The sequence below is a fragment of the Exserohilum turcica genome (genome assembly GCF_000359705.1).
Source record: "Exserohilum turcica Et28A unplaced genomic scaffold SETTUscaffold_12, whole genome shotgun sequence".
NCBI lineage: Eukaryota > Fungi > Ascomycota > Dothideomycetes > Pleosporales > Pleosporaceae > Exserohilum > Exserohilum turcicum.
The window spans coordinates 1,187,179-1,214,185 of record NW_007359937.1 but is presented as its reverse complement, the minus strand read 5'-3'; the positions used below and the strand labels follow the sequence as shown (position 1 = coordinate 1,214,185).

The following is a 27,007-nucleotide window of genomic DNA, read 5'->3' as shown; positions in this document are numbered from 1 at the left end:
CATGCGAGATCGTTACCCACGCCTTAGCAGGCTTGCGCTAGACGTGCTCTCGATACCAGCGTCAAGCTGCGAGTGTGAGCGCATGTTCAGTGAGCTTGGGGATCTACTAGAGCCTCGCCGACGAGGCATGCAACCGCAGCTTTTGGCGGCGATACAGTGCGTACGACGGTGGCGTAAAGCTGGTTTAGGCAACGATAATATTAGCTCAAAAGTCACTATAAGTGATGATAGTATAGAGACGTTGTATGAGCTGAGTAAGTGGGATAGCGATATCAATAGTGATAGCGAAACTCAACACCAAGAATAGTCGCTGTAGCTATAGCTAATATTATCTACTTAACTAGCTTTGAAAAAGACGCTATGACCATCAAGCTCATCAAGCTCATCAATCAAGCTGGCTTGATACACCAAGCCAAGCTGAGTCAAGCCAAGCCAAGCTGACAGTTTTGCTTTTGCCTATCAAGCTGAGGCAAGCCAAGCTGGAGCTTGGCTTGGCTTGATTGTTGACATCTCTGCTATACAGTCCTCGCTCATCGTTGAACATGCCAACATCATGTACATGCCAGCACTCTGGCGAGACTGCATGATGCTGTACGAATGTAGCTCGCCAAAAGACGTACACTACTGGTTACAGCAGATCATTCTATTGTGTTACCTCTATTGCAAAAACAGTGCCAGCAGCAATAGCAGCAACCCTAAGAAGCTGGACTCTTTTGTCAGGAATTGCGCACACATAGCAAATCGATACGACATCGACTTGCACAGCATCTTCACTTTTCCGCAACAAGAATTATGGCTATCCGAGATCATTGCGTAAGATTGAATAACAGTGCTTTTTCTGGGTCTCCTGAATAACTGGCGAGAAATAAAGGGGCTCTATGTATTGCAGAACGCAACTTATTGTATGTACGATTAGCTAGGAACTTTACCATCCTTGAAGAGAGATACTCTGACTGTTGTACTAATTTCATGATGGGAGATACCATGGCGGAAATCGAAAAAATGATTGGAGGACCCACGATAGATGTTGGGAACATAATCTACAGTGGTTCTTGATGAGGACTCGATTTGTACTATTTCTACTCTACTTGTACTTTAAATCTCTTAGAAACAGAGGAAGGTTGACAGTTCATCAATAGAATTCATAGAGGGAATTTCATTGTTAGTATATCAAACACAAGGCTATTAAGTATAAGGATATGAAATTAATACTAGAGACAACTTGTGCAACTTCTCTAATTAGTCGCTTCCTTGTCAAGAGAGAATTTGCCCAAGACGAACAGAGCGGTTCGGTGTTTGACATCAAGCCCTGGAGCCTTTGTCGAAGGCCTCCGAAGACGTCCGCTCATTCAGTCTCCATCCACCAGCCAACTGATTGGCCAGAAGGATTTAACATTAGTGCCAGCACCAACCAGTGACAAAATCCGCGTTCCCGTTATAGGCAACCGACCATACGTTCTTGCAGTGGACCTGCCATAGGTCTCCATCAATTCCTCGTCCAATCCCCTTATCAACACACTAGAAGTATGTAGTAATTAGTAAAGTCTTCAGCTTGTGGTGAGTTTGGATCTTTCCAACTTACAGAGTAACCATCTATAGCAGTATTAGCATGCTTAGAAGAGGGTCAATAAGTAGGAACGTAGGGACGTACCAAAATGCGTATGGGGTTCACCCGATGCAGCCCAATCAGAGCAAGTAGAATCGGTAAGGTCGGTGCGGTATTGACCACTGACCCTGCAGCCACAGTTATGGTATGGCTTTGCAGTCACGCTGAAACAAGTTACAGAAGGTTAGCGATACTAGAAAGACAGAATCCAGTAGGGGGTACTTTACCTGCCCATGAGGGACAAGACTGTGATGAGAATCGTAGAAGGAAGCATTTTGTCTGTAGATTATTGACAAGAGGAGGTTTTCTGGGGCAGATTGTTCTTTGTGATGGTTCAGCTGAAGCTCTTGGAACTGAGTTGATGAATGAGAAGCTGCGAAACAGCTGCATCTTTATATGTATTGTTCCAGTACGCATGAGATCACACATCCTTGACATGAGCACACATTCCTGACACTGCTACACCTTCTCGAAATGATCACGCATCCCCTTTTGGCTTGAGCAAACATTCTGTTTGAAGTTGACCACGCATCTTCACGAAGCGTGCTCGTGTAACTGCAGTTTATTGGTTGTGGATAAAATCTCCGTTTTTGCCTGACGGTCCGAACAATAAGCTTTGGCCCCCGAGTTTTATTGTATACTGTAGATTCAAAGATTTTACTTAATAGCATGTACTTAGTAGGAGAGGGTGGTGGTATAGACGTGGTGTCTAGTCCCGTTCATCGGACCGAAAAAGGTTGGTTTGGCCGCTAGGGCTTACTAACATTTTACGAGCCTAATATGTATCACTACTACATGTGCCGACTGCAAGAACGTTGATTGGTCAGACTTGTAGTCAGCTTCTTCCGGTTGACGAAAAGGTACGGCCATTAGGGCCTACTCTCTATATACAGGCATGATCATACTGGATGAATTGACATATAGCGCACAGAGGCACATCTTATGGCTTGAGCACGTTGTTCTGATCAGCCAGGATAGCAGGGCGCCTCAGTCACAACGGCAGAATAGAGTTTTAGATGAAGATCATAACTCTTTCTTCCAAATTAGAGCATGTTCTCGACACATTGAAGCAATTTACTGAGTACACGTGAGCGTGACAAAGTGTCCCATACGGCTTCAGACTTTTGTTTCTTGAGAAAGGAGGCACAATGGTGAGAAGGAAGACACAGTGGTGATGTCTGTCGAAATCTATAAGAACAGGTAGAACAATCTCCAATGTTACTCATCATCCACATCCTTCTCAGACACTCTCAAAAGCTCAACTCTTGCTAAACACTCTCAACCTCATAATCCTCATCACTACCTTGTCAAGATGCGCTTCTCTTCGTTTGTCACTGCCTTGTCCTTGGCATCCACTGCTCAATGCTACGTGGTATCGGCAGCAACTGCAGTAAACAAAACCGGTTGCGTTACTGCCGAGCATATTGAAATCATGCGCGATGGGCTGTTGCATCTGTCGCAGGAATACAAGTTTCCATTCCCAGAGGGATTTCCCCACCCCAGCGACCTTCGCGGCAAGGACCCCAACGAATGCGTTCCAGAGAGCGCTTCAGACGCTGTCACAGACGCTTTGGTCAGGGCCAGCAAGGTCTTTGACTTTGAAAGCAAGTACGCCGAGTACATGGGACATCCCACGACCCAACTGGCCAAACGAGCCCGCACTTGTCAGGATATTGAGCAGAGTGCTGAGCAAAGAACAGCCAGTACTTGGAGCTGTCGGTCTGCTCCACATTTTAACGCATGCAAATCTTGCACCGCCCTCTCAACCGTTGGCTACATTTCCTACATTGGAGTCTGTCTCTCCAAGCAGTTGACCGAGACTGTTCCCTGCTGCATACTTGGGACGACGATATACATTGCCGCTTACTCAAACGTTTGCTTGAGTAAGTAAACCACGACGGAAAATCAAAGTGTCTTCGGGCAAGAAGCAAACGCGTGGTGGGATAGGGCTGTCGAGGCTCTGTTGTCAGCAATGAGGTGTTCAACTATATGGTCACTATGTCTCTAGGGCCATGATTTTAGTTGGCATTTTATTAATGGGGGCTTTGGAGGTGTTTGGGGTAGGGAATCTGGAGATGGTCGAAGATGTTATCAGCACCTTGTTTCGTTTTGTTGAACTCTCTTCCTAACTTTCACACTCCTTTGGCATGGATTTAGAGCACAGAATCGAGCTTTCTCTTATAAACCCTCTCAGGCCTTGCACTTGTGATCACCCAGATAATATCATAATGCATACTATAGCCCATAGAAAATTCCTTGTCATTGGGGGAATACAGATTCATACGGCCCGTTACGGTGCTGAAAACGGGTGCAGCTTTGGCGATTATGTTGTTTAGGCTGTACTAGGTTTTCTAGCCGTACTAGTGTTTAGGCTGTTGTCGCTATTCTAACCGTTTTAGCGTTTTGTTATATAACAATACGGATTAGCTATTCTAACATCTAGGTAATAATCTGTTAGACCGCAATATCTACTGCTAGATAGAAGCCCGTTAGTTTGCTGTGGCTTGTATTGAAAGACTAAGAAACTAACATTAGACGAGTTATCGAACACGTCTTAAGATTCTAAAGAGTGAGCAAGCTATCGTAACATGCATAAGTACTAGTAGAAGCTCGTTGCGTTTATCAAGATATTATCAGTAAATAACACTTACCTTGATTTGCAAAGGAAAAGGAAAAAAACACTCTGTACAAGGAATATATCGCGACATAAAGAGAACAAATCAAATTTTATATTGACTAGCTCGTTATGGAAGTAGATAGTCTTCGTTTTATGAATGATTTCGACGCTCTGAGCCAGCGACTTTCACAACGCAGTAGAGTACATATGTATTATATGACAGCCGTGCAGTACCATACCCTATACCTCACTACTATATCCTCTTGCAACTCTACTGGATCGTGAAATCTAGTGCGTTAGCCTGTCAGAATCACGCATCGAACAAATATCAATATTCATATACAATCAAACAAATAGTTATAATCAGTTGTACTTGGTGATATCTCATATATTCCCGCACCTACAAAGTCTAGCGTTAAGAGGTATCCAATGGATACTTAAACCACACCATAACTCAAACAGGAGGTCGACCATTTTCAACATAATTCGAATTTCTGCTACTGAGAGCTTTGTTTTCCCAATAGCTGATCTGCGAATAGTAGTGCTTAGCGAGGTAGCAGTATGCAATTATTGCAGCTTTAGCTGCATATCTAAGTTAGGGTTACAGGGGTGAACGTGCAAGAAAACACCACCGCTAAATTAGCTCTAGGAGGCTTTGTAGCTATGAGCCCGGCGGATGCTAAGATTTCAACAATCTCTGTCTTGAGGTAGAACAGCTAAGCCGTCTGATTGCATGACGAACGCCAGAGTAGTCAGAACAGCATAACAGCATAGTAGCAGCTAAAGCTTCACCCCTGTTCAGCATCGTAACAGGCTGTAGGGGTGTTGATAACAAAAGTGGCGTTGTTGGATTCTAAAAAGTTCGTTCACGATATAGCATGGAGAGAAATGGGAAGGAAAAAGAAGGTGTATGTATTCATGATGAATGCCATATAGTACTCATAACCGAGAATGTATTACGATCAGTTTTCCGAACTACCTATCCAAGCAGGGCAATATCCTCGGTACCAATACCTAGGATTCGTGGTAGGCCTTCACATCGATCCAGCCCACGTTCCGCGTACCTGCTGCGGTCTTGCGTCCCAGAAGATCTCGCTGAACGTCCTGGACAAAATCCCACGGCATGGAGGACAACACGCCAGCTGAGTCCTCGTCTGCCAACCTGACCTAAAGTTCGACAATCAAGCGTCTCGCTGGCGAGCCCTCCGGGGTTCCTCCATAGATGATGTCTACGGGGCCCGTGCGTGAGCTGCGATGACAGTCAAAGGGGTGTCTATGCATTGCCTCAACGAAAGCGTCCATGACGTCGTTCTTGAAGTCAATGTCGAAGAGCCTCTCACCCATGACGTAGCACTCGCTGAGGGTATCGTATTCGCCAGGGCCGTCCGTGCCATCTCCTGTGATGATGGTAGGGAGAGTCTTGCAATACACCCAATTCAGGTAGATGCCAAAGATAACAGGGTCCTCGTCAGTGAGATCGATATCTCCGGTAGCATGCGACGCGGACCATGCGGGCTTCAAACAGTTGTTGAAGAACTTTGAGGTGTTGCTGATGATGCCGGAGTGGACAATGTACTTCTCAGGCTTGCTGCCGACGTTCACGGTGACGACATCTTGCATACTAAGAACATGTTAGAAACGCCATAATAAGTGGATGATCGACGCACTTGACAGCTGCTTCCACAGGAATGCGGCCATGGTCTGGCTTTTTCTTGGTAGTCATCTTCTTGGTCTATCTTGACGTAGATGATTGGAAAGGTGTTCAAGGAGGTTGAGTGGCTGGTGTAGGGAGATGAAATCATACAGGCCCAGTAGAGTTTAAATAGAAAAAAGCAAGAGCAAGTTACAGAATGCTTAGCGAGACCAAGCTAAGCGAATGTGAAGGTGAAGGTGAAGGGAAAAGAGATCCACACGTGTGATTGGCGCAGCTAGGCAAGTATCTCCTTCCTCTTTTGTTTGGGTCGTCTCTGTTATGAACTTTCGCCCTGCTGTGGCTTTCACCCTGTTATGGCATAGCGTCTTGGTGCGGATCTCCGCCATGGGCGCCTCACTACTATCGGTCAAGTGCTTTTTGTGTTGTTTATTTCGTCTTTCGGTGCCACTAGCCGTGACAGCTTTGTTCTTCTCAGTCCTTACGTAGCGGAATACACAACGCAGTCGGTGACCATACAAGAAAGCTGGGAGGGCCACAGCAAGATTCCCTTGCTCTTTTGTATTTTTACAATATAATACAGTCGTTAATTCATAACCTCATGACCAGCGAATCTTCATCTTCCACTCGTCGACCTTGGCCTGCCACCATGTCTTTTGGGGGGCCCGCTCGATCTCTTCCATCAGCTTGATGTAGTGGCCAGGGGCAGAGGTCGGCTTGAGGACGGCGGGCGACAGCGGGTACTTGTTGGTGTACCTGTTTTCGAGCAGCGAGAAGAGGGCATTGACCTGGGCTTGCTCGAGTTTGGCGTCTGGCGGGGACGAGGGTGCTGGTGTAGCGGCGGGCGGCGGCGAGTGCGACTTTTTGCTGGCGTCTTCCGGGACAGGAGTCGTGGGCTGCAGGCCAAAGGGTTGTCCGTGGCGGTCAATTGCGCGCGTGAAGGGCAGGTTGGGGCGCAGGGCGTCTCTTGGCCAGAGAGCAGCGAGGCGCGTATATTGCTTTACTATCTTGAAACCGTCAGCGAGGGGGCGAGTGACGGGGAGTGTGTCAGGCATACTGTATTTGCCATGGCTGGGAATGTGTGGGCGTGGGCGTGGGTGTGGAAGCGCGGGCGGGGAGAAGGCGGCAATGGTGAATGAATATTGTCCCCAAAGGCGCCCGATGCAGCAAGAGCAATCCATGATGCGTTCGGGCGGCAGGTGCGGCGGTTCTGTTGGGCTAGCGTGTGGCGCAGCAGCGCCCCCCAGGCAGCCAGGGCAGAGGGCGAGATGCATTTGAAACGCGGCGGCGCCTCTCCCTCACTGCTGCGACTGCCTGCCGCCTGACACGATCCACACTCTCGACCTATTACTATTGCCGCTGGCTTCCCTTCCCTTTTGCCGCCCGCCCTTGTCCATCCATCCCCTCCATCCCCTCCGCATTTGCAGCCACGCTCTCACACTCCCTCTTCTCTCGGCACCCCGTCTGCCCCCTTCTGTCCGCCACACACGCTCTTCTGCACCCAACTCCATCGCCGCGTCCGGCTGTTGTGCACCATGCCTAGCCAGCGCTACGAGAGGGTATGTACACTGCCCTAGTCGGTCGCCGCACATCATGCGACTGCGCAGGCCCCTTACACCGTGCTGCCCCCCAAGACCACGCATTAACTCGCCGCCACAGGTAGCCGCACAAGACGACGATGACCATCTGACATCGACGTCGGCGTCGGCCCAACAGCAGTGGCCGCCCGCATCGCCACCGCCCTCCTTTCACTCTCGCGCATCCTCGCCCAACGGAACATCGCGGCGTCTGCTGTCAGAGGATCCAGTAGCGCAAGACGAAGACCGCACGCTTGCCGACACGTTTGATTCAGACTCGGACGACGACGACGACAACAATGGCGATGATCGACAGCGCCTGATGCGGGGAAACCCTCGAACCGAAGAAGAGCCTCCCGTCCCCGGCATCCAGAGACGCGTTACCGAACTGCCCGTATTCAACACACAAGCACCCAGCAGTGGGCGGGTCTACGGTGGCGGCAACGGTGGTGTATGGGCCAACCTCAGCGCAAAGCCCACACGGGGCGAGGATGCTGAGGAGAAGCCTCCAGTACGTACTAGTCATTGTATCCACCATGTCCCACGTTACTAACTCTGTGTTAGACATACGAACAGGCCGCCGCAGACGCAACACCACCCTACTGGGAAACCACCATTCTCGCTCCCGGCACTTTTGGCGACGAAGTGTTTGTCGAGGGCCTTCCCGTCGGCTCCCTCTTCAGTTTTTTGTGGAATGCCATGATATCCATGTCGTTCCAGCTCGTTGGTTTCCTGCTTACATACCTTCTCCACACCACCCACGCCGCAAAGAACGGATCCCGCGCTGGTCTCGGTATCACGCTTGTGCAGTTTGGTTTCGGCTTCCGGTCTGCAGTCCTCAACCCCAACAACGGCAACAACGACAATCCAGGCCAAGGCTTCAACGGCGGCGTACCAAGCGATCCAAATGCCCACGACTTTGACCCGGACAAGGTCAGCACTGGGGGTTCTGGCGGAAGCGGAGATTCGACACCTGCATCTACTGCGATTACAGGCAGCGATTGGCTAGCGTACGGCCTGATGATTATTGGATGGTTTATTCTGATCAAGAGTGTTTCGGATTTTATCCGCGCGAGACGGCACGAGCAGCTCGTTCTTCAGTCACCTGATCGCGGGCTGGGTGTTGCTGTGGTTGCAGAGGGCGAGAGCCCCGAGCGCAGTGTGTAATTTCTGTCTCTAACCCCATCTCTCTCTCTCTAGTAGATGATATCGCCCTGAACGGGCAGTTTCGTTATTTTCTATTTCTTGTGGCCATTTCTATACATACACAGAGCGTATTCGTCTTTTGCATCTAGGACCGGAGTTGGATACTGTTTCCAGGAAGGGCAAGGCGGGGTATACGAGCATCAACGGCACGTGAGTGGTCTTTTGTAGTACAGACATGCACGGCGAAGGATTCTCCCCTTCTTTTCCCATGCTTTGGTTTTTCCCTTCTAGATGTGTCGTTTTGACGTGAGGTAAGTAAAGGGCAATGTGACAATATAGTGAGAAATGTCTATAACCGGTCCATGTACTCTATACTAATGCTCAAACTACTACTGGTGAAGAGGTAGATGAAGAAATGAGCAAAAAAAAGGGACGAAGGGGGGGGTATCTTGCAAAGGCCTATGTACTCCAAAAAAGATCAAACCAAGATGAAGTAGAAGAAGAAAACCCCGATACACATTCTTCTCCCCAAACACTCACAGGAAGAAGAAAAGATTCCACTACCCCTCACATGACGGTGCATTTCTCATTTGCATACACCTCGCCGTACTGGTCCACGCCAGCCATCATCTCATTGTACCGCTGCTTATCCTTGACTTCATTTGGGAACCATTTTTTGAGGAAGGCAGCTTTTTCCGTGTCGAGGTTATCTATCTCGGGGTTAGTCTGTAATATTCTCTGGGACCAGAAGAAAGAAAGAAAGAAAGAAAGAAAGAGAGAGAGAGAGAGAGAGAGAGAGAAAGTATACGTACCAGAATTTGCATTAAAAATGGTGCGCTCCCTGCAAAACGGACAGTTGTACTGCTTGTTGTTCTGCATGACAATCAGGCAGCGGATGCAAAACGTGTGGTTGCAACTGAGTTTGACAGGCCGCCACTGGATCTCCATGCACATGGGACACGAGTAGTCGTCGATTTGCGGAACGTGCGACAGAATCTGTGTGTTTACCTGTGCGCACACGGCCTTGGCGAGGTGCTCGGAGAACTCTGGGTATTCGACTTGGCGCGGAAACGTGGATTTGACGCCGAGCGCGGTGCGTTTGTCGAATTCTGCGTGTTGTTAGTTTGGTATATATATATGTGTGTGTGTGTGGGTGTGGGTGAGAAAAAGAGAAAGAGACATACTCTTCAGAATCTTGGTCATGGCATTGTGATTGATTTCACCAAACCTCAGGCCTTGTAGAATCTCGCGGTTGATATGCATAAAGGTATTCAGGGCAACTAGGTTGTCCTTCTTCTTCAGCTGCTCGACTAGACCCGCCTTGGCAATCTTGTTGGAAAAGGTAGCTAGGCGAGCCATGGCCTTTTGCGAGTCATGTGATTTGTGATCTAGCTCCGTGGTGCCAAAGAAGATTCCCTCTTCCACGTAGATTTGGAAGATGTGGCGCCACGTGGTGAGCATCTTGCGGGAGGAGCGTCGATCAGGGTCCGTTAGCTTGGCAACCTGCTTGCCAAGGGCTTCGATTTGGACATTCATGCGCTTTTGCTCGCGCTCCTGCAGCTTCTCGAGCCCAGAGACTTCGCTGGTGAGGCGGGTGAAGAACTCGGTGTCTGAAGTGATGGGGACGAGCACCCGACGGCATCCTGGCCGGTTTCCAGGCGCGTTCGAGGCAGCGGGCACAGGCGAGCTGTGGGATGCGGCTGTCTCGACAGAGTTTGCAGACGAGTCTGAGTCGTCGAGCACGCGCATGTCCGACATGCCCGTTTCGACAGCCAGCATGTGAAGTTTTCTTCTCGTTTCGTCGTCGAGCCCTTTCAAATACTCACACTCGGGTACTCAGCTCCTCTACGTAGCGAAACCACAGTACGCTTGCCCTGGCGCCTGATTACATCTACGCCCACAGCCCCCCCCCCCAACCACGGTGCCTGCCCAGCCACACCAGCGACGGCCGGCCCACGGAACCGCGTCGGAAAGCGTGCAAATCCTGGAAACCCCGCCCGGCCCTCGCAACCACTCATCCTGCCCACGTGCGTCGTCAGCCCTACCGCCGCCATGAAGTTTGGCCACCTCTTCAAGCAGATGCTCCGGGACGAGGGCTTTCCGCCCGACTGGGTCGACTCGGCCATCTCGTACTCGCAGCTCAAGAAGTGCATCAAGCGCCTGACCGACGAGCTGCAGCAAGTCGGCCTCGATCCGGCCACGCTGTCCAAGCTGCTCAAGCATGTCGAGGACTACAATGCCTCGACCGAGCAGCACCGCGACCAGGATCTGCCTTTTGAGTACATTCTCAGCCCCGACAGTGCCAAGGACGGCGCGCAGTCGCCCAAGGCCTTCCATCCCAAGCTCCTCTTCTACGTCGACGAGACGAGCGGAGAAGTCGTGGGCGCCAAAGAGACCTGGCCCGCGAACGCATGACTAACGGCAAGTAACGGCGCTTCGACAACGGCGCTTTGCTCCGTCGTCGGTCATGCGCCACCTTTGCCCTGTGCTCGCTCTGGTCTCGTATCCATGCCTTTGCCTTGCACGCCCACACGTCATGTCGGTCCTTCTTTTTCACCCGCCAGCAAGACATCTTCTGTCGATACCCTGGCTTTTCTTGCACGCGTCTCATACTTGGTCAAAAGACCCTGCGTCTATGTTGCCATCCACCAAGTAACCATGTATCACGTGTTTCTTCCTAGGCACAAGACTACCAGATTCCTTGATAATGCCCTTTTCGACATGGCTGCAATCAAGTCGATGTGATGCATTGGAGCTCTGAAAGGGAGAACCCATAGAGGCTATGGAGCTAGTACTATTTGGGTACGAGGTATCTGGCACCACCGGCGGTGCCTTCGCCATATGTACAGATCTCATTGTATGCCACTGCTTGCAACCCAAACAAAAACTGTCCGAAGCCACAAGAATTCTGTGAGGAGCATCCACTCAGCATATGCACTTCCCAACTGGCAATCACATCGCACAAAGTTCAACCCAAGGAAATGGACTATAGACAGGAAGATTGTAGCACAATTATACAACAAAGTCCTTCTCATCCTTCCTAGGTCCCAGGCCTCTCTTTACACCATCTTTTAATACGTCCCAGTTTACACCATCTACCCTCCTTCCACGCGTGCCCACATCGGCAGCAACATCTGCCAGCTTTCCAGTGGCAATCTTGCGCATCATCACTACATCTTGCGCGTTTTGGAATGTGCGCCCCCTGCCCTCTGTGAGGAACTTCTCAATAAACCCCTCTTCCTCTTCACTCAAAGGCAAGCTAACCAGCTCGTATGCTTTGGCGTCCCGTGTGTAAACGTCATGTTCTGGACGCTCTGACCATGCGTCGTGGTCCAGCGTCTCCTCAATGACTATCTCGAGAAGCGGCTTTTGCTCGTACTCTGGTCTGCCGTGTATCCAGTAGTACATCTCTGTGACGTTGCGATTGGCCAGGTACCTCGCAAAAGCGACCCGAATCTTCTCATCCTCGAGCGGCGGCTTAACACAATTGTAATATGCGAGTGCCAGCACATCGTCTTTTGGGTCCCTGACCATGCCCAGACTATTAAGCTTGTCTCGTCCAGTCAACAGAGTATGCATGATTTCGTCCGGGAAGGTCGGTATTATGCTCGGATGTGTCAGATGCCCGACGGCAGTTGAGAATTGCAGGTGGTCGAGAAACCAGAGCCCTTCAACAAAGGTCCAAAACCTCTTCTCGAGATGTACGTCTTTTGCAAAGGCTTCCGAAAGCTCCGTGGTATCATGGTGTTGCGCTGATAGGTCTTTGAGGAGATAAAAGACTAGGCAGTGTTTGTTGTGCAGCGTTGTCTCAGCCGAGACGATGCGCTGATGAAGTTCCTGGAGTTGTTGCGGAGATTGGGGTGGATATAGCTTGCTTCCTGGCGCTCGATATCAGCAATTACCCAGCGCCAGCCTGTGCCAGTATGCGTCGCGGCTTACCTTTGATCTGTAGGAGAACGAGCAAGCGCTCAAAGAATGTGCGACCGCCAAGGGCAGTTCGATATGATTGAATCTCTTGCACGAGACCCTCATTGTAGTAGAGACCGCGGAAAACGGCGTCAAAGTCTTCGACGTCAAGCATTTGGGCGGTTGAAGCGAAGTCCAGGCGGCTTGTTTCGCGCTGGGTTGGTGGTGGACGTGTTGTGGTTGGCGCATCGGAGTTGTGGGGTCGCGCGCTATCATGTGAGTCCCGCCTTGGCACTGGGCCCGGATTTGGGGCTTGCTACCACACCACAAACACCACACATCCCCATCATGGAAGTTGTTTAGCAACGGACTTCGCTACCACACTCTCACGTCGAAATACGCAATGGACATGGGTGATAGACCAGTATATCGCCGGCGCTTGCGTATCGCATGCGACCCATGTCATGAGCGCAAAAGAAAATGTGATGGAGGCCGTCCCTGCAACATGTGCCTTGGCTATGGGTACGACTGCTCGTATCGCCCATCGCCACGGAGCCGGCAATCTCAAAAACACGCAGGCCGGCCTCGAAGCGCAGTCCCACAAGAAGCGAGCCCAGCACCATCCGCAGGAACACTATCACAACAGCTAGATGGTCACCAGCAAGCTATTCAATCACTGGAGCAAACTCAGAATCAACAGCCTCGTCAGCAGCCTCCGCAACAAGCTCGAGATGAGCATATCCAACGAGACGCAGGCAATGAGCAACAGCATTCGCCTACCTATCTACGATCCGTGGAGAGTAACTCTGGCGCGGCCTTTGCACGTCTGCTTACCATGACGCTCGAATCATCTGATCAGAGCGCTTCTCCAATGCGATTGCTGGCATGGAACCTGTGGCTTGGAGAAAGGCAAACCGCGGCCCGGCCAATGCACCACGAGACACTTACAGCGATTCTGTCCGAAGCAGAAATGCGGCATCTGGCTGCCTTCTACTTCAAAAACTTCCACCCGTGCTATAGCTTCATCGACAAAAACATGCTGCTGCAAAGCATATCCAACACGTGGAATGAGCAGAGACGGTCTAACGCGCAGGAAGCCCTCTTGAGTGGCGTCGGGGCCCTCGCCCATCTCTTTTCCAACACTCAAGACATTGAGACTGAGCTGAGTCTTGTTGCGCTTGCTAAGCATCTGCTAGATCCTTCGGTTGCGGACCCCCCGTCGCTGCATAGTGCTACTGCGTGGGTTCTCCGCACTGCATATCTACGGGTCACAGCGAAGCCAGAAGAGGCGTGGCTAGCCAGCTGCACTGCTCTCCACATCATCGACGCAGCAGGTCTGGTAAGCAATACCAGCCGTGGTAGCGCCTTTACCGCCTCTCAAGATCCTGTAAACATCCATCTTCGCAAGAGAGTCATTGGCGTAGCGCAGCACCTCAACATATGGATGTCATACGACCTGGGTCGAAGTCGTGTATCCCTCCCCAATATCGACACGGCTCCGCCATCCCCACAGCCGGGAGAATACACAGTGGAACTACTGGATATCCTCCCGTACTCTCAAGACTTGGATCCAACCAACGAACTCGGCGTAGACAGCCTTGTTGCAGCGTTAGTCGACGTTTTAAACCGCACCCACACTGAGGCGCCATCCGTGCTCGCCCAGTGCAACCTGATGCTATGCATCCATCGGCGGCTGCACGCCTCCAAGCTCGAGGTTCCAGAAACCCTCATAAGCAAGGTTCTCGCTCTGATTCGCAAAGGCATCCATGCCGTCCATGCCAATGTGGCCGCCGCCCTGCCCTGGCACCACGTCGCCTACATCCCGTTCCAAGCCGTCTGCACCCTCCTTGTCATTGACACCGTGCAGTCCTTTGCTCTGCTATCCGAAGCCCTAGCCTGCGTTATCGCCGTGCATGATGCGTATCCAACCGACGCGACGCGCGAAGCGGCTGCTGCGGCATGCACGCTGCTCAAGCTGCATCGGCGGCGAAGGGAAGCAGAGCTCAAGAAGCATTCCGACATGCTCAGCCTGTACCCATCTGTAGATTTCCCATTCCACGACGGCGACGGCGATGCACTCAGCGGGGCTTCGTTGCAGGATTTGGCCTGGTTCAACGAGTTCCTGGCACATTCGAACCCAGGGCTAGACCTTGATCCACTGATGCAGGCGTTGTAGTATTTAAAATGCAATGGAAGATGTCGTTCCTGATGGAACTACCCTATAGGGCGTTTATCTCTAAGTAGTTCTTGGAATCACGACTTGACGAACGAGCAATGCCAACTCAACCGCTACAAACCAGACCTAGAATCCAACTTTACACGGGATTCCATAACCTTCTAGCTCATCAAATCCACGCCCATTCCAACCGTGGTAAACCTCCGACGCCGCTTAATCGCAGTCATACATTTTTTTTTGTATCCGCACCGCAATATCCGCACTGCGGGCGCCGCAACATCCGCACCATCACACCGCCCAACCAACCAACCACGGGCCTTTTCACAACTCACCTGCACACTTCACTCCTGGTCCTGCATAGCTCCAGCATGTACAGCCACCCCAGCACACTTTATGTACATGTGAAAACCGCACATTAAATGCACTGATTACCATATGAAATTATTTCCTATCTAGCAACAAGTTTTGCGTACATACATGTATACATGTACATAGATAGATAGAGAGATCGCATAGTATCCAGTCTATTAATCCTATCATAAACAAAATAGCATTAGTGTACCGCCGTGTGTTAAGCCATGAAATCCAATCCAACACAACCCAGTCCAGTATAGTCCCAAGCCAAACCAAGTCAACACCACACATCGTGCTTGCAGCTAGACAAATCAACGCATCAAACACGTATATGCATACTTGGATAAACAGCCACATCGGTATCAAGTAGAACAAGCTTCCAAACAAGAAATTAAATTAAGAGCCAACGGTGCAACGGAGCGGAACTACGTACTTACGTAGCTAGACCTACACATATGCGGATATAGCGGGTAACATTGCGGAAACGAAAAAAAAACTCCACCTGCCAAATGAAGGAAGAGGAGGAGGGCATGTAACACAATCAAACGTAGAAATATGTTATTTCCGTTTTTTTCCCTTCTCTTCCTCTCGAACGTATTGCTTGGACTGAGCTATTGATGTTGTCTAGGAGACCAAAAAAAAAGGAAGGAAAGAACGAAATAAGGGTATGTGCGGTAGATTTTCTTTCTTTCTTTCTTTCTTTCTTTCTTGTCCATGACGAAGGGTTGACACACACATAGTCACTCAGTCGCTCACCCGTCCAATCACTCATTCACTCGGAAAGCCGTCCAAATAACAAGCTCGCTGCGGAAAGGGGATATATGCCCACAAGATCCCCGGCGTCAGACTTACCCTACAAAAAGAGGAGGAAAAAAAGAATGCAGGAATCCATTCGACAACGCGGAGAAAATGAAGACGAAGAAAAAAACGACAACCAAGATACCATGGACGAGGGTCTAGAAATGGGGGCCGGAAAACCGAATCCAGCGCCTTGTCCAGAGCGGAAAGTATACGTGGTGGAATTCAGTTTACCCTACGACGCGTGGAATCCGCAGCAGTGGACGTCGTGGAAAAAGTAAGCCAGGGTTTTTTTTTTCCTCCTTATATACCCACATTATACACATACACATATAGGCAGGCCAGACCAGGCTAACGCGGGATAACTCGGGAATCCAGATTCTACATGTCGAGCATTGCATGTAGCACCACGCTCGTGGCGTCACTCAACAGCGCCATTTGGGCCGCGGGCGCCGCACCCGCAGCGGCAGACTTTGGCGTCGGGAAGCAAGTCGTGAACCTAGGGACCAGTCTCTTCGTGCTCGGCTTTGCCTCGGGCCCGATGTTGTGGGCACCGGGATCCGAAATCATGGGACGGCGGTGGCCACTGTTCGTGGGGGCATTTGGGTCTTGTGTCTTCACGTTTACGTGTGCGGCGGCGAAAGATGTCCAGACGTTGATTATTTGTCGGTTTTTCGCAGGCTTGTTTGGTGCGAGTCCGTTTTGCGTGGTGCCCGGTGTGCTGGCGGATTTGTATAACACTACGTACCGCGGCGTGGCGATATCGCTGTATGCGCTGACGATTTTCGGGGGCCCGTTTGCCGCGCCGTGGATGGGTGAGTTTGTTGCCAAGAGTCCTCTCGGGTGGCGGTGGACGCTTTACTTGCCTGCTATCCTGGGCTTGGCGAACTCTTTCTTCCTGCTGGTGTTTTTCAAGGAGACCTGTGCGCCGGTTGCGCTTGTCGGCAAGGCAATGCTGATGAGGCGGCAGACTGGAAACTGGGCTATTCACGCGGAACAGGAAAGGCTCGAGCTCGATATCCATGCCGTGGTGAGCAAATATCTTACGCGACCGCTGCGGTTGCTTGTGACGGAGCCCATTGTGCTCTTGGTGTCCGTGTACATGTCGTTCATATATGGATTGGTCTACGCGCTTCTCGGGGCATATCCGTACGTCTTTGAGCATGTCTATGGCATGCCGACTGGAGTCCGCGCATTGCCTTTTCTGGGGTTATTTTTAGGCGTCGTTTTGGGTTTGATATTGATCCTTTGCCAGCACAAGTCTTACTGTCGTAAGCTCGAGGCAAACAACGGCAGAGCCTTGCCGGAATGGCGACTTGGCCCTGCCATCTTAGGAGCCGTCGTATTCGCTGTTGGCCTATTTTGGTGAGTCGTGCTATAACATATAACCCGAAGGCATGGATCAAAGCTGACTGTTCCGCCAGGTTTGCTTGGACTGGGTTTACTAATACAGTCCATTGGATGGCGCCGACCGCCGCCGGTGTCTTTATTGGCTTTGGTGTGCTCTGTATTTTCTTACCGTGCTTCAACTATCTTGTTGATGCGTTCCTGCCCCTGTAAGTAATGCTTGACTCTCAATGTCTGCCATTCCTGGCTGCATCAGCTGACACGTCAACTCGCATAGAGCGGCATCCGCGGTAGGAGCCAACATCATGCTTCGCTCAGCGATTGCCGCTGGGTTCCCTTTGTTCTCTACTCAGATGTTTGAGAATCTCGGTGTGCAATGGGCAGGAACGCTTCTCGCGTGTCTCGCTACAGTCATGATACCGATTCCCGTGGTTTTCCGTGCCTATGGGCCGACGTTGAGAGCCAAGAGCAAGATACTGAGAGAGTTTTCGGCTGTGTCTTGAGTGAGAATTTAGTCTCAAGAAAAGGAATCAACATCAACCTCGACAAAAAATCATGTATATAGACAGACGCGTGTATCATAAAGCCTGGTTTGCCAAAGGAAATTCGATACTATACCGGCCATGAATGATATCCGCGGAAGGATTCATGTCTCGCCTGATGATTGCAAATCCAAAATGCGCCTTGGCGTATCCGGCCGATGGTGCTGATGGTGGGCAGACTACACTCTTAGGCAGAAAGAAATGCTCCCTCGCTGTGTAGGCGAAGCTGTGAGCAGATAGCGGTCAGACGTGGGTGACGTGATGGCATAAATTGCATAGCCAACCCCGCATGTGTCGGTTTGTTGGGAATATGTATAATCCTTAGCAAGACGACTAATGGGTCGTCTTCGGAGAGCGCCGCAAGGATGTGTGGCATGACAGGCAGACGGCGAGCGAGGGAACTGGCAACCTCTCGGACGATTGGGACGCGGAATCGGAACTGCAAAGCTCCAGACGCCGAAGAGTGATAATATGGGAAGAAAAGTCGATATTCTGGGCATCGACCGCCATGGAAACTTGAGGTCAGATGATGTCAGGACTATTGTCCAAGTAGGCAAAGCCGGCATGCAGCCAGGCGACGCAGTTGTATGCGACCCCACCCGTCCTTGACGTTTCACAAGGCGTGCGTTGAGTGATCGGTGATAAATCGTGGTGTGAGGGCTGACAGACACCGCAAGAACTAGGCAGAAGCAGGTGTGCTTGTTCCGTGCGTACATATATGAGTCAAGGCCAGGGTTGTCCAACTGCAGGGCTCAGTGGCTGCGTGGCTGCTCACAATCGATGGGGGTCGTCTGATGTAATACTTGGGGCGCCGGCAAGGTGGTACACCGGAGGAAGCGCGGGCAAAGTCGCCAAACGCAAAGCCTTTTATTCTGGAGCCGGGGTGGAAGCTGGCGGAAAACAGCCCCGTTGCTCGAGGCCACAGCGTGATGGCGCAGTGGGAACATGTCGCGATGCTGTCGCCGCGAGCCACAGCATATGCCAGGGCGGAAGTGGCCGGATGCACACAATTTGCACGGGAATCGGCGCATGTGCAGCCAGTGGCCAGCGCGTAGAATAAACCCGTCGGCTGACCTCGCCTTGCCAAGTGGGCGCAAAGCTTAAATGGATTAGACATGTGTCTTCACGTGATGGCGATCCATGCCAGCAGCCCACATGGCATGCGAATGGCTCGGACGAAGCGTGGAGATAAGCGGACATGGCCATTTGCGCACCACTGCGGGTAAAAAAAAAAGAGGCTGCGCGCCTGTGTGTAGACGACATGCGCCGGCGAGGGTTTCCGGGCGATCTTGGACACGGCTGCGGTGATCGCGATGACTTCTCGATTTGGTCCCCTTGAGGCGACGAGCAGATGGCCGAGACGGATGGTGGGACAGACCGAAGCCGGACCAAGAGGGCTAGACCTGGGCAGCTGCCAGTCGCGGATATGACGTCGTAGCGGTGCTGGCGGGCGGGCGGGCTGCAACAAGAGCGCGCGGGTGCGACAGGCGGCATCGCTGGTGCAGTGGGCGGGTGGTGCTGGACAGGTGGCGGGCTGCGAGCGAGGGTGAAGGGGCGTGCCAGCAGAGGGCCCAAAACGCCCTTAGCGGTGGCTGACGGAAACCAGATGGGCATCAGAGGAATGGGCGTAGTGGGAGTGGGAGTGGTGGTGTAGGCCCAGCGCTGCCGCGGCGGGCCCGTGCGTGCCCCACCCATACGCATCCACGCCCATACACACCCACTGCCACAACTGCATCAGGGCGTGGACGTCACACTTGGCCGCCGCCAGACGTGCGATGCATTGTCATCCCGACTCTTCTCCCAGCTGACAAACACCTGTGGCCATGGCTGTTTCTCATTCGCAGTTCCGTAACTTCCGGCGCCAGTGGTATACATGCAACCTGCCCCCCCCCATAGGGACGCACACCTGCACGCATACAAAACTCTGGTACTGCGGCTGCTTCGTTTGCTGTTTCCCTTGGACTTGCCTTGTGTCCTCTTCCCTTGCTGCGCGCACTCCTACTTGCTGCCGTCTTGCTGTACATAGGCTGCACAGTACTCTCTCCCCCCATCTCATCTCTCCCATCTCCTACTGTGCGTTTCGCAGCGCATTCTTCCCAAGGCTCATAGCATTTCATTGAACATTTTCCCCTACATGTCGGGTCGCCGGGGTGCGGCGATGGCTGCTGCGGCGCTGCTGCTAGAATTCTTGCCGCGGGTGGTTGCCCACGGTGACGACCATGGGATGGACATGGGCGGCCAGGATGCGCCCAGCGCGCCGCCTCAGGATGCCGGGTTCGGGGGCTACTGGGGTCTTTCTGAGCATGTCTCGCTCATGTACTGGCACATTGCGCTTGAGATAGTGGCGTGGGTCGTGGTGCTGCCGCTCGCCGTCATGTTCAGCATCGCGCGCTCGCCATTTACCCTACCCTCGCAGTTAGTCTTCCTCTCTACCAATGCACTCGCCCTCGTCCTTGGCCTTGTCTACAACCACAACACTCCCGAAATGTACGCAGGAAATGCGCACAGCAAGACCGGATGGGCCATCACCTGGATTGCTTCGGCGTGGGTGTTTTTGGCCCTGGTTCAGGCCTACGCCAGCACCACCGGCCAGCACGCAGCCGACGATGAATTCAAACACCCCATGACGACGGCAAACATGCTCAGGTACCAGCGCGTCCAGGGCGAGGAGCTCCCCAGCCCATCCCGCTGGTCGGACGACTCTGGACAGGGCACCGAGCGCAACTCGGCCTCGCTGTACGACACATCGCAGTCGCCCAGCGTCGAGTCGGAGAACCAGGAGTTTGCCAGTCCACCACGTAGATACACACATGACGACGACTCTTTCGGCAACGACAACGACAACGAGAAACACGGCCTGTTACGCAACACGTCAGTAGACCGCTTCTTCGCCCGGAACGTTGCCCGCTTTGCAGCAGGCCGCACACTAAAGGCGATGCGCTTCTTCTACGTCGCAGTAGAGCGCACCATCCTGGTCCAGGGCCTGGTGGCCATCATCTCGGGTGCCGTCGTCTACGGAGGCATTGGCAGAGGAGGTGCCGTCTTCAATGTCCTGGCGCACACAATCAAGGGCGGCATCTTCTTCGTGTACGGGTTCCTGACACTGGGCCGGTGGATGGGTGCCTTTGCCGACTTTGGCTGGGCGTGGAATGTGAAGCCGCCAAAGGAGGTGGTCGGTCGTAGGCGGGCGGCGCTACCGTCGGCGGAGTTTACCGAGTCGTTTGTCATCTGGCTGTATGGCTGCTCCAACGTGTTTCTCGAGCATCTGGCGGCGTGGGGCGATGCATGGACGGCGCAGGATCTGGAACACGTTTCCATCTCCATCATGTTTTTCGGCGGTGGCTTGGTGAGTAAACCCACTGTGGGTCCTTCACTGTCTTGGCGCCCTCGGCTAACCTCCTTCCTAGTTGGGCATGTGCATCGAGTCGAGCAAAGTGCGCGAGCTCCTCAACAGCAGCGTCGTCGCCTCGCAGCCCGCCTCGGTAGAGCACGAGTCGTGGCAGCAGCCGCGCCAGTACCGCTTCTCCATGAACCCTATGCCCGCCCTCATCATCATGCTGCTCGGCAAGATGATGAGCTCGCACCACCAGACGTCCATGGTCTCGACCATGATCCACACACAATGGGGCAGCATGTTCATGGGCTTTGCACTGGCGCGTTGCCTCACCTACATCACCTTGTACATTTCGCCGCCCACGTCCTTTCTGCCCTCTCGCCCGCCTACCGAGATCATCAGTGCCTTTTGCCTCATCTCGGGCGGCATCACCTTCATGGTCAGCAACAAGGACACGGTCGCGGCTCTCGAGTCGTACAACCTCGATGCCATGTTCATCTTCACGGTGGTCATGGGTCTCACGGCGCTGCTCATGGCCTGGACGACTGTCGTCATCGCCATCAAGGGCTGGGCCTTGCGCAAGGAGAGTTCCAGCCAGTACGTCAAGGGCCATGCCGGAGCCTTGGCCTAAGTCGCCATGGCCGCTGCATTGCTGGCCCACTCTCCGTGGTATGCTTTGAAACCGGGCGTTTCACCTGATACCCTGCATGTTCCTTTTTACGACTTGTAGCTTTTTGTTTTCATGATATTACTGCAGTATACCCTCTTTGCCTAAGGATGGCGACAGCCTGGATAGCTGCATGAACAACCTTAATCGTTGCGGTAATGATGGTAGTAATGACGACGGGCTTGGACGGGCGGGCTCCTTTGGTGAAGGGAGGCCGTGGTAATCATAGCTGGATAATGAATCTGTATTCCTGCCAATGGTCATGTGGACGGCTCTCGAACCAAGTAGTGGAGAACACTGAAGGTGAAATTGGGCTTGAGCCTTCTCATCATGCTGATCAATTGTGTACTCAACTGGGTATCGCAGTGCAACATTCCAACCCTCCCATGGCCGATTGACTTGTTCATCGCGCCCCTCTTCCCCGCGCAGCAACGCCTCTCGCGATGCCCGTACCGCCTCTTGTGCCTCGTGTTGTGCCTCCGCGTGTCGGGATGCCGCCACGTCCACCAGCCCGCGGGATACCTCCCCTCCCTCTTGGTAAGCCGGATGTTTTGGAGGCGGGCGCGGGCGTTTGCGGGGGCTGGAACTTGGACGAAATCTTGCTGCTCGGGGGATGATCGACAAAGGACGTGTCGGTGGTCAGGAACGTCGCCTCCATGTCCTCTGGCCCCTGCGAGCGGTTGAAGTTGGGCGCCCCGCCGTCGGGGTGGTTCTGTGGCCGGTTGAAGGATTCGGGTATCGGGGCCTGGAGAGGGCCGTCAGCAGCCGTGGGGCGAGTGCCTCATGTCCAGGTCCGCCTCTTGCATACCTCTGGAAAGTCGACACAGAAAGCATTCATGTTCATGCCGTAGAGAAAGGCGGCAAAGCTCTCCGAGAAGCGCGCCAGGCTCTCGTGCATCAGCTGCAGCTGCACAAAGTTCTGCTCCAGGTCGGCCATTGCGTCGCTCAGCTCGGCGAAGCCATCCTGGAGGCCTTCGAGGGCATTGCCCGAGGCAGAGGCCGCACGCCCACGCTGCGAAGAGTCGCGCAGGGACGAGCGCGACGAGGGGCGGAGAGGCGTCGTGGGGCGGGAGCGGGGGGATTTGCTGCGCGTGCGGCGGTACGAGGGCGTGGCGGTGGGCGTTGTCGAGGCCATGGCGGGTGTATTACGGCGCTGTTGTGCTGTGTGTATAGTACATGTGCATGTATGCTGTAGGCGTAGGTCACTGGGCACGAGGCGGGGACGACACAGTAAACAATCACAATGGCAACGTTGGTAGTGGTAGCACGTACCCCACGCAGCCTCCACGCAGGGCAAAGGCGCTAGGACGCTTTGGTCGATGATGCCATTGCCAGTGCCGAACGTCGCTTCGCATGCCAATGCCAATGCAGATGCAAATGCAAATGCGCTGCCTTCGCGTAGAGCAATCCCAATCACAATTCTGCCCTCTGGCCTCGCTCACGACGGCGCGCGCCTGGCCAAGCAACGCCCTCTCACGCTCACTCCCACCCTGGCGGGCCGCTGATATCCCGCGCCCACGCCCTGCCTGCCGTCGGTCGTCCGTAGAGGTGCGAAACACACTCGGATCCGTCCCATCCGGCAACTTCAGCCGACGTCACCCTCGTTGGGCGCCCCGGTCTTTGTCATATCCAGGCCCAGCGAGCTGATATTCATGTTGCGGCGCGCACAGCCCCTACGACGACAATTCCAGCATCCCCTCATAAAGCTTCGACCCTCGACCCGTCTGCAGCGCCGCGCCCCCTTCCTCGCCTCCTATAGCCCCGCCTGCCCACCCACGCGCCCACACACTCCTGCCCGCCGCCTGCGCTACACGAAACCCCAGACGAGTGGCTTTGGTTTCTGGACAGTGGCAATCGTTGCGACCGTTTCAATTGGCGGTGCGCTACTCGTTCCCTTGACACGCTCCGCTTCCGACACAGAGGCACTTAAACCACTCCCCTCCGCCCAGTCGGCAGCCCAAGACCTAACAGACTCGTACCTCGCCATGCCACCCAACACTCCCGCCGGCCGCCCGGGCACCCTGACGCCCGACCAGGAGAAGAAGCTGCGCGAGCTATGGGCCATCGTCATGAAGGTGTTTAGTGGAGATGCGGGGTCGGAAGAAGCAAACGGAACCGCGACCAACGGCCACGACGACGCCACGGCGCCCGACGCAGCACCGGCAACAGACGGCAAAAAAGACAAGAAGCGCAGTCGCCTGAATGTCTTCAAACGAAACAAGGGCGACAAGGCTGCAGACGACAAGGCGCCGTCGCCCTCCGACTCGCTTTCCTCCATCGACGTCAGCAAGTTGAACCTCGCTGCCGACGACGACAAGTTTGGCCAGACGGCAGCGTACAAGGCGGCCCTGGCCAACATCCCTCCAGAGGAGCTCCGCAGGGCCTTTTGGGGCATGGTCAAGCACGACCACCCCGACGCCCTGCTCCTTCGTTTCTTGCGCGCACGGAAATGGGATGTGGAGAAGGCGCTGATCATGCTCATCTCGGCCATGCAGTGGAGAGTAAAGGAGGCGAGTGTAGACGACGACATTATGAAGAACGGCGAGCTCGCCGCGCTCGAGACTTCAAAGAGCGACGCCAAGAACAAGAAGGATGCCGAGGATTTCATGACACAGCTGCGCATGGGCAAGAGCTACTTGCATGGGCTCGACATTGAGGGACGGCCCATATGCCACGTCCGCGCAAGACTACACAAGGCCGGCGACCAGTCGGACGAGACTCTGGAGCGCTTTACCGTCTACACCATCGAGACGGCGCGTATGCTTCTGAGGCCTCCTATTGACACAGCTGTAGGTTGTCCAACATGGCCACAGGCCAACCGATGGGTATTGATACTGACGCCTGCAGACTGTCATCTTTGACTTGACCGACTTTTCCATGGCCAACATGGACTACACGCCTGTGAACTTCATGATCAGATGCTTCGAGGCAAACTATCCCGAATCGCTCGGCACAGTCCTGGTCTATCGCGCGCCCTGGGTCTTTAATGCCATCTGGGCCATTGTCAAGGGATGGCTGGATCCCGTGGTTGCCAGCAAAGTGCACTTTCCCAAGAACGTGCAAGACCTGAGCAACTTTATACCAAAGTCACAGATACCCACCGAACTCGGCGGACAGGAACAGTGGGAGTACAAGTACGTGGAGCCCGTGCCCGGAGAAAACGACAAGATGAAGGAAGAAGGGCCCAGAAAAGAGCTGCAGACGGAGAGGCAGTGCGTCATTGACAAGTACGAGACTTCGGTAGTCGAGTGGCTGCGTGCGGGCGACAGTGCATCGCATGACGACAGGAGGAAAGAAAGAGACGCTCTAGCAGAACAGCTACGACAGAACTACTGGAAGCTGGATCCATACATACGAGCGCGTTCACTGTACGACCGCATTGGCGTCATCCAGAGCGAAGGCAAACTCGACTTTTACCCCCAAGCCAGTGCCGCCAAAACGAGCGCCGACGACGTCGACTAGGACGGCAAGGGTCAAGTCGTCGGGCGGTGTAGCACGTGTCGAGACATTGCCCATGCATGTGCATGTAAGCAGTAATAAAACGCTTTCTTTTTTCCTTCACAAGCCTTGCAGTTGGTATGGTGGTCACTAATACTTTTCTGTTTGGGTATTGTCTAGACGGTGGCAGCATCGCAGACTATGTAGAAGGTTAACATGGAAGGTGTTGCAAGGATCCTGTCTATCAAAGCAAGAAACAGAAGAAGAGAGGTAGACATTGGATAGGGCCAACGTATACTTTTTGTTATTTTAATTACAGCTACGTACATAATGATGGTCGTTTCCACGTCTGTTGGTAGAATGACCCACGTCTGTTGATAGTTCTGCTGCTGATGCTGATGATGCTGATGATGCACTACTTTGTTTTGTTTTGTCTGTGTGTGTGTGCACTCTCACACACCTCACCGTATTTTACTTACGAGTTGCGCAATGAGGGGGGGGGGCTCTCGTATGCGCTTCTCGTATACCTGCGCTTGATGTGGACATGGGGCTAGTGGTAATACGAATGTGAATGCAAATGCAAATGTAAATATGAACACCATGTGAATGCGCTGTGAATGTAAAACCAAGGAGAGTGGACATGGACATGGACATGGACATGGAGGTGTGTGTGTGTGCGCCCAACGCACATACTCAAACACACCGTCTTTTGTCGCGGAAACCGCCAATGAAACGTTGTTCAAGCGCGGCGAGTCAAAAAAAGGGCGGGAAAAGGAAAAGCAGGAAAAAAAAAGGGGGGAGGGGGGGGAGCGGATGGCCGGCGGAGGTTAGTTGGGTAGCTTAGTAGATACTAGCACTAGCTAGACTTGGTATGTTACATAGCCAAGTAGACAGTAGGCCAAGTCATTCTATCAACAGACGTGCGTCATTCATTCGCAAACTCTTCCCCATTCCACACTCCCCCCGATTCCCCTTGTTTCCCTTAATCCCGCATTCATCCCAGTCGTTATTATTCCCGGAGAAAAAAAAACTAGACTGGGGGGTCTGAGTGTCTGAGTGAGTGTGTATGTGTCATCCAGGGTGGGAGGGGGAAAGGGGTAGTGGGCCCAGAGCTTCTTCGATCGAACCAAGTGAGTCAAGTGGGCATATATAGTATAGTATAGTCTCAAGTATTTCCTCACGATCGAAACCAATCTACACGATCGAGAAATGATATGTGTGTGCATGACAAAATAAATCAGCTGCCAACACACACACACACACACACAATACAGCCCTACCCCGAAGCGAGAGAAGGGGAAATAAAAAAAATAAAGGTTGGGGAGAAAGAGAGGCCAGCTGTCTTTTTGCTAAGAACAGGATAAGAAAAGTGTAAAAGTAAAGGTAAAAGGGCATGGAGGAAAGGAAGGGGGGAGAGGCAAAGACCGAAAGAAGAAACGGTGAGTATGTCAAAAGCCAAAGCCAAATCTAAAAAAAGTACACATCCCCAAAAGAGAAACAATCACAGAAAAAACAAATAATCCGTATTTTTTGGATTTCTTTTTTCTCCTTCTTTCAGCCCTTTTCTTTTCTTATTCTTCCAAGGAAGATACATAAGTGGACATGACCACGTACTTGTAATATATATATATATGTCAAGAAGGGAAAGTGTGTAATAATTTTTTATTCCTCGATCTAGAAATCGTGAAATCGTGAAATCGTGAAATCGTGAAATCGTGAAATCGTGAAATCGAAAAAAAAGATGAGAATTGGAAATTCTTCGATTGTACTAGTGTTACGGCGATGGGCGGCGCTGCGACGTCATTTCCCGCTGGCGCTGGTGAGCTGTGTGTGTGTGTGGTGGGGGGG

The 27,007-nt window shown here is 52.7% G+C and overlaps 12 protein-coding genes across 12 annotated transcripts; 7 read left to right on the top strand and 5 right to left on the bottom strand.

Annotated features, from left to right (window-relative positions):
* Positions 1–2,918: 2,918 nt before the first annotated feature.
* SETTUDRAFT_103943 (uncharacterized protein) lies at positions 2,919–3,497 on the top strand (the record flags this gene model as incomplete). The annotated part of the gene is made up of 1 exon (XM_008024542.1): positions 2,919–3,497. One exon carries the CDS (start codon positions 2,919–2,921, stop codon positions 3,495–3,497), a length of 579 nt encoding a protein of 192 aa, XP_008022733.1.
* A 1,893-nt stretch (positions 3,498–5,390) lies between these two features.
* SETTUDRAFT_26138 (uncharacterized protein) lies at positions 5,391–5,946 on the bottom strand (the record flags this gene model as incomplete). The annotated part of the gene is made up of 2 exons (XM_008024226.1): positions 5,391–5,844; positions 5,891–5,946. 2 exons carry the CDS (start codon positions 5,944–5,946, stop codon positions 5,391–5,393), a joined length of 510 nt encoding a protein of 169 aa, XP_008022417.1.
* A 527-nt stretch (positions 5,947–6,473) lies between these two features.
* Positions 6,474–6,943, bottom strand: SETTUDRAFT_26137 (uncharacterized protein; the record flags this gene model as incomplete). The annotated part of the gene is made up of 2 exons (XM_008024225.1): positions 6,474–6,881; positions 6,932–6,943. The coding sequence occupies 2 exons, from the start codon at positions 6,941–6,943 to the stop codon at positions 6,474–6,476; spliced, it is 420 nt and encodes a 139-aa protein (XP_008022416.1).
* A 466-nt stretch (positions 6,944–7,409) lies between these two features.
* On the top strand, positions 7,410–8,618 carry SETTUDRAFT_26136 (uncharacterized protein; the record flags this gene model as incomplete). The annotated part of the gene is made up of 3 exons (XM_008024224.1): positions 7,410–7,433; positions 7,534–7,962; positions 8,016–8,618. The coding sequence occupies 3 exons, from the start codon at positions 7,410–7,412 to the stop codon at positions 8,616–8,618; spliced, it is 1,056 nt and encodes a 351-aa protein (XP_008022415.1).
* Positions 8,619–9,164: 546 nt separating this feature from the next.
* On the bottom strand, positions 9,165–10,376 carry SETTUDRAFT_26135 (uncharacterized protein; the record flags this gene model as incomplete). The annotated part of the gene is made up of 3 exons (XM_008024223.1): positions 9,165–9,307; positions 9,410–9,706; positions 9,782–10,376. 3 exons carry the CDS (start codon positions 10,374–10,376, stop codon positions 9,165–9,167), a joined length of 1,035 nt encoding a protein of 344 aa, XP_008022414.1.
* Positions 10,377–10,649: 273 nt separating this feature from the next.
* On the top strand, positions 10,650–11,012 carry SETTUDRAFT_37459 (uncharacterized protein; the record flags this gene model as incomplete). Its single annotated transcript, XM_008024285.1, has 1 exon — positions 10,650–11,012. One exon carries the CDS (start codon positions 10,650–10,652, stop codon positions 11,010–11,012), a length of 363 nt encoding a protein of 120 aa, XP_008022476.1.
* A 597-nt stretch (positions 11,013–11,609) lies between these two features.
* On the bottom strand, positions 11,610–12,713 carry SETTUDRAFT_175758 (uncharacterized protein; the record flags this gene model as incomplete). Its single annotated transcript, XM_008024541.1, has 2 exons — positions 12,537–12,713; positions 11,610–12,475 (listed from the first exon to the last, which is right to left on the bottom strand). Exons 1-2 carry the CDS (start codon positions 12,676–12,678, stop codon positions 11,610–11,612), a joined length of 1,008 nt encoding a protein of 335 aa, XP_008022732.1. The 5' UTR covers positions 12,679–12,713.
* Positions 12,714–12,903: 190 nt separating this feature from the next.
* Positions 12,904–14,679, top strand: SETTUDRAFT_146995 (uncharacterized protein; the record flags this gene model as incomplete). The annotated part of the gene is made up of 2 exons (XM_008024540.1): positions 12,904–13,098; positions 13,267–14,679. 2 exons carry the CDS (start codon positions 12,907–12,909, stop codon positions 14,677–14,679), a joined length of 1,605 nt encoding a protein of 534 aa, XP_008022731.1.
* A 1,301-nt stretch (positions 14,680–15,980) lies between these two features.
* On the top strand, positions 15,981–17,871 carry SETTUDRAFT_127245 (uncharacterized protein). The gene is made up of 4 exons (XM_008024539.1): positions 15,981–16,108; positions 16,210–17,196; positions 17,256–17,387; positions 17,456–17,871. Exons 1-4 carry the CDS (start codon positions 15,996–15,998, stop codon positions 17,679–17,681), a joined length of 1,458 nt encoding a protein of 485 aa, XP_008022730.1. The 5' UTR covers positions 15,981–15,995; the 3' UTR covers positions 17,682–17,871.
* Positions 17,872–19,652: 1,781 nt separating this feature from the next.
* Positions 19,653–22,046, top strand: SETTUDRAFT_167569 (uncharacterized protein). Its single transcript, XM_008024538.1, has 2 exons — positions 19,653–21,066; positions 21,128–22,046. Exons 1-2 carry the CDS (start codon positions 19,855–19,857, stop codon positions 21,683–21,685), a joined length of 1,770 nt encoding a protein of 589 aa, XP_008022729.1. The 5' UTR covers positions 19,653–19,854; the 3' UTR covers positions 21,686–22,046.
* Positions 22,047–22,070: 24 nt separating this feature from the next.
* On the bottom strand, positions 22,071–22,747 carry SETTUDRAFT_167568 (uncharacterized protein). The gene is made up of 2 exons (XM_008024537.1): positions 22,530–22,747; positions 22,071–22,466 (listed from the first exon to the last, which is right to left on the bottom strand). Exons 1-2 carry the CDS (start codon positions 22,656–22,658, stop codon positions 22,125–22,127), a joined length of 471 nt encoding a protein of 156 aa, XP_008022728.1. The 5' UTR covers positions 22,659–22,747; the 3' UTR covers positions 22,071–22,124.
* A 701-nt stretch (positions 22,748–23,448) lies between these two features.
* Positions 23,449–25,469, top strand: SETTUDRAFT_127234 (uncharacterized protein). Its single transcript, XM_008024536.1, has 2 exons — positions 23,449–24,510; positions 24,569–25,469. The coding sequence occupies exons 1-2, from the start codon at positions 23,707–23,709 to the stop codon at positions 25,181–25,183; spliced, it is 1,419 nt and encodes a 472-aa protein (XP_008022727.1). The 5' UTR covers positions 23,449–23,706; the 3' UTR covers positions 25,184–25,469.
* Positions 25,470–27,007: the final 1,538 nt, after the last annotated feature.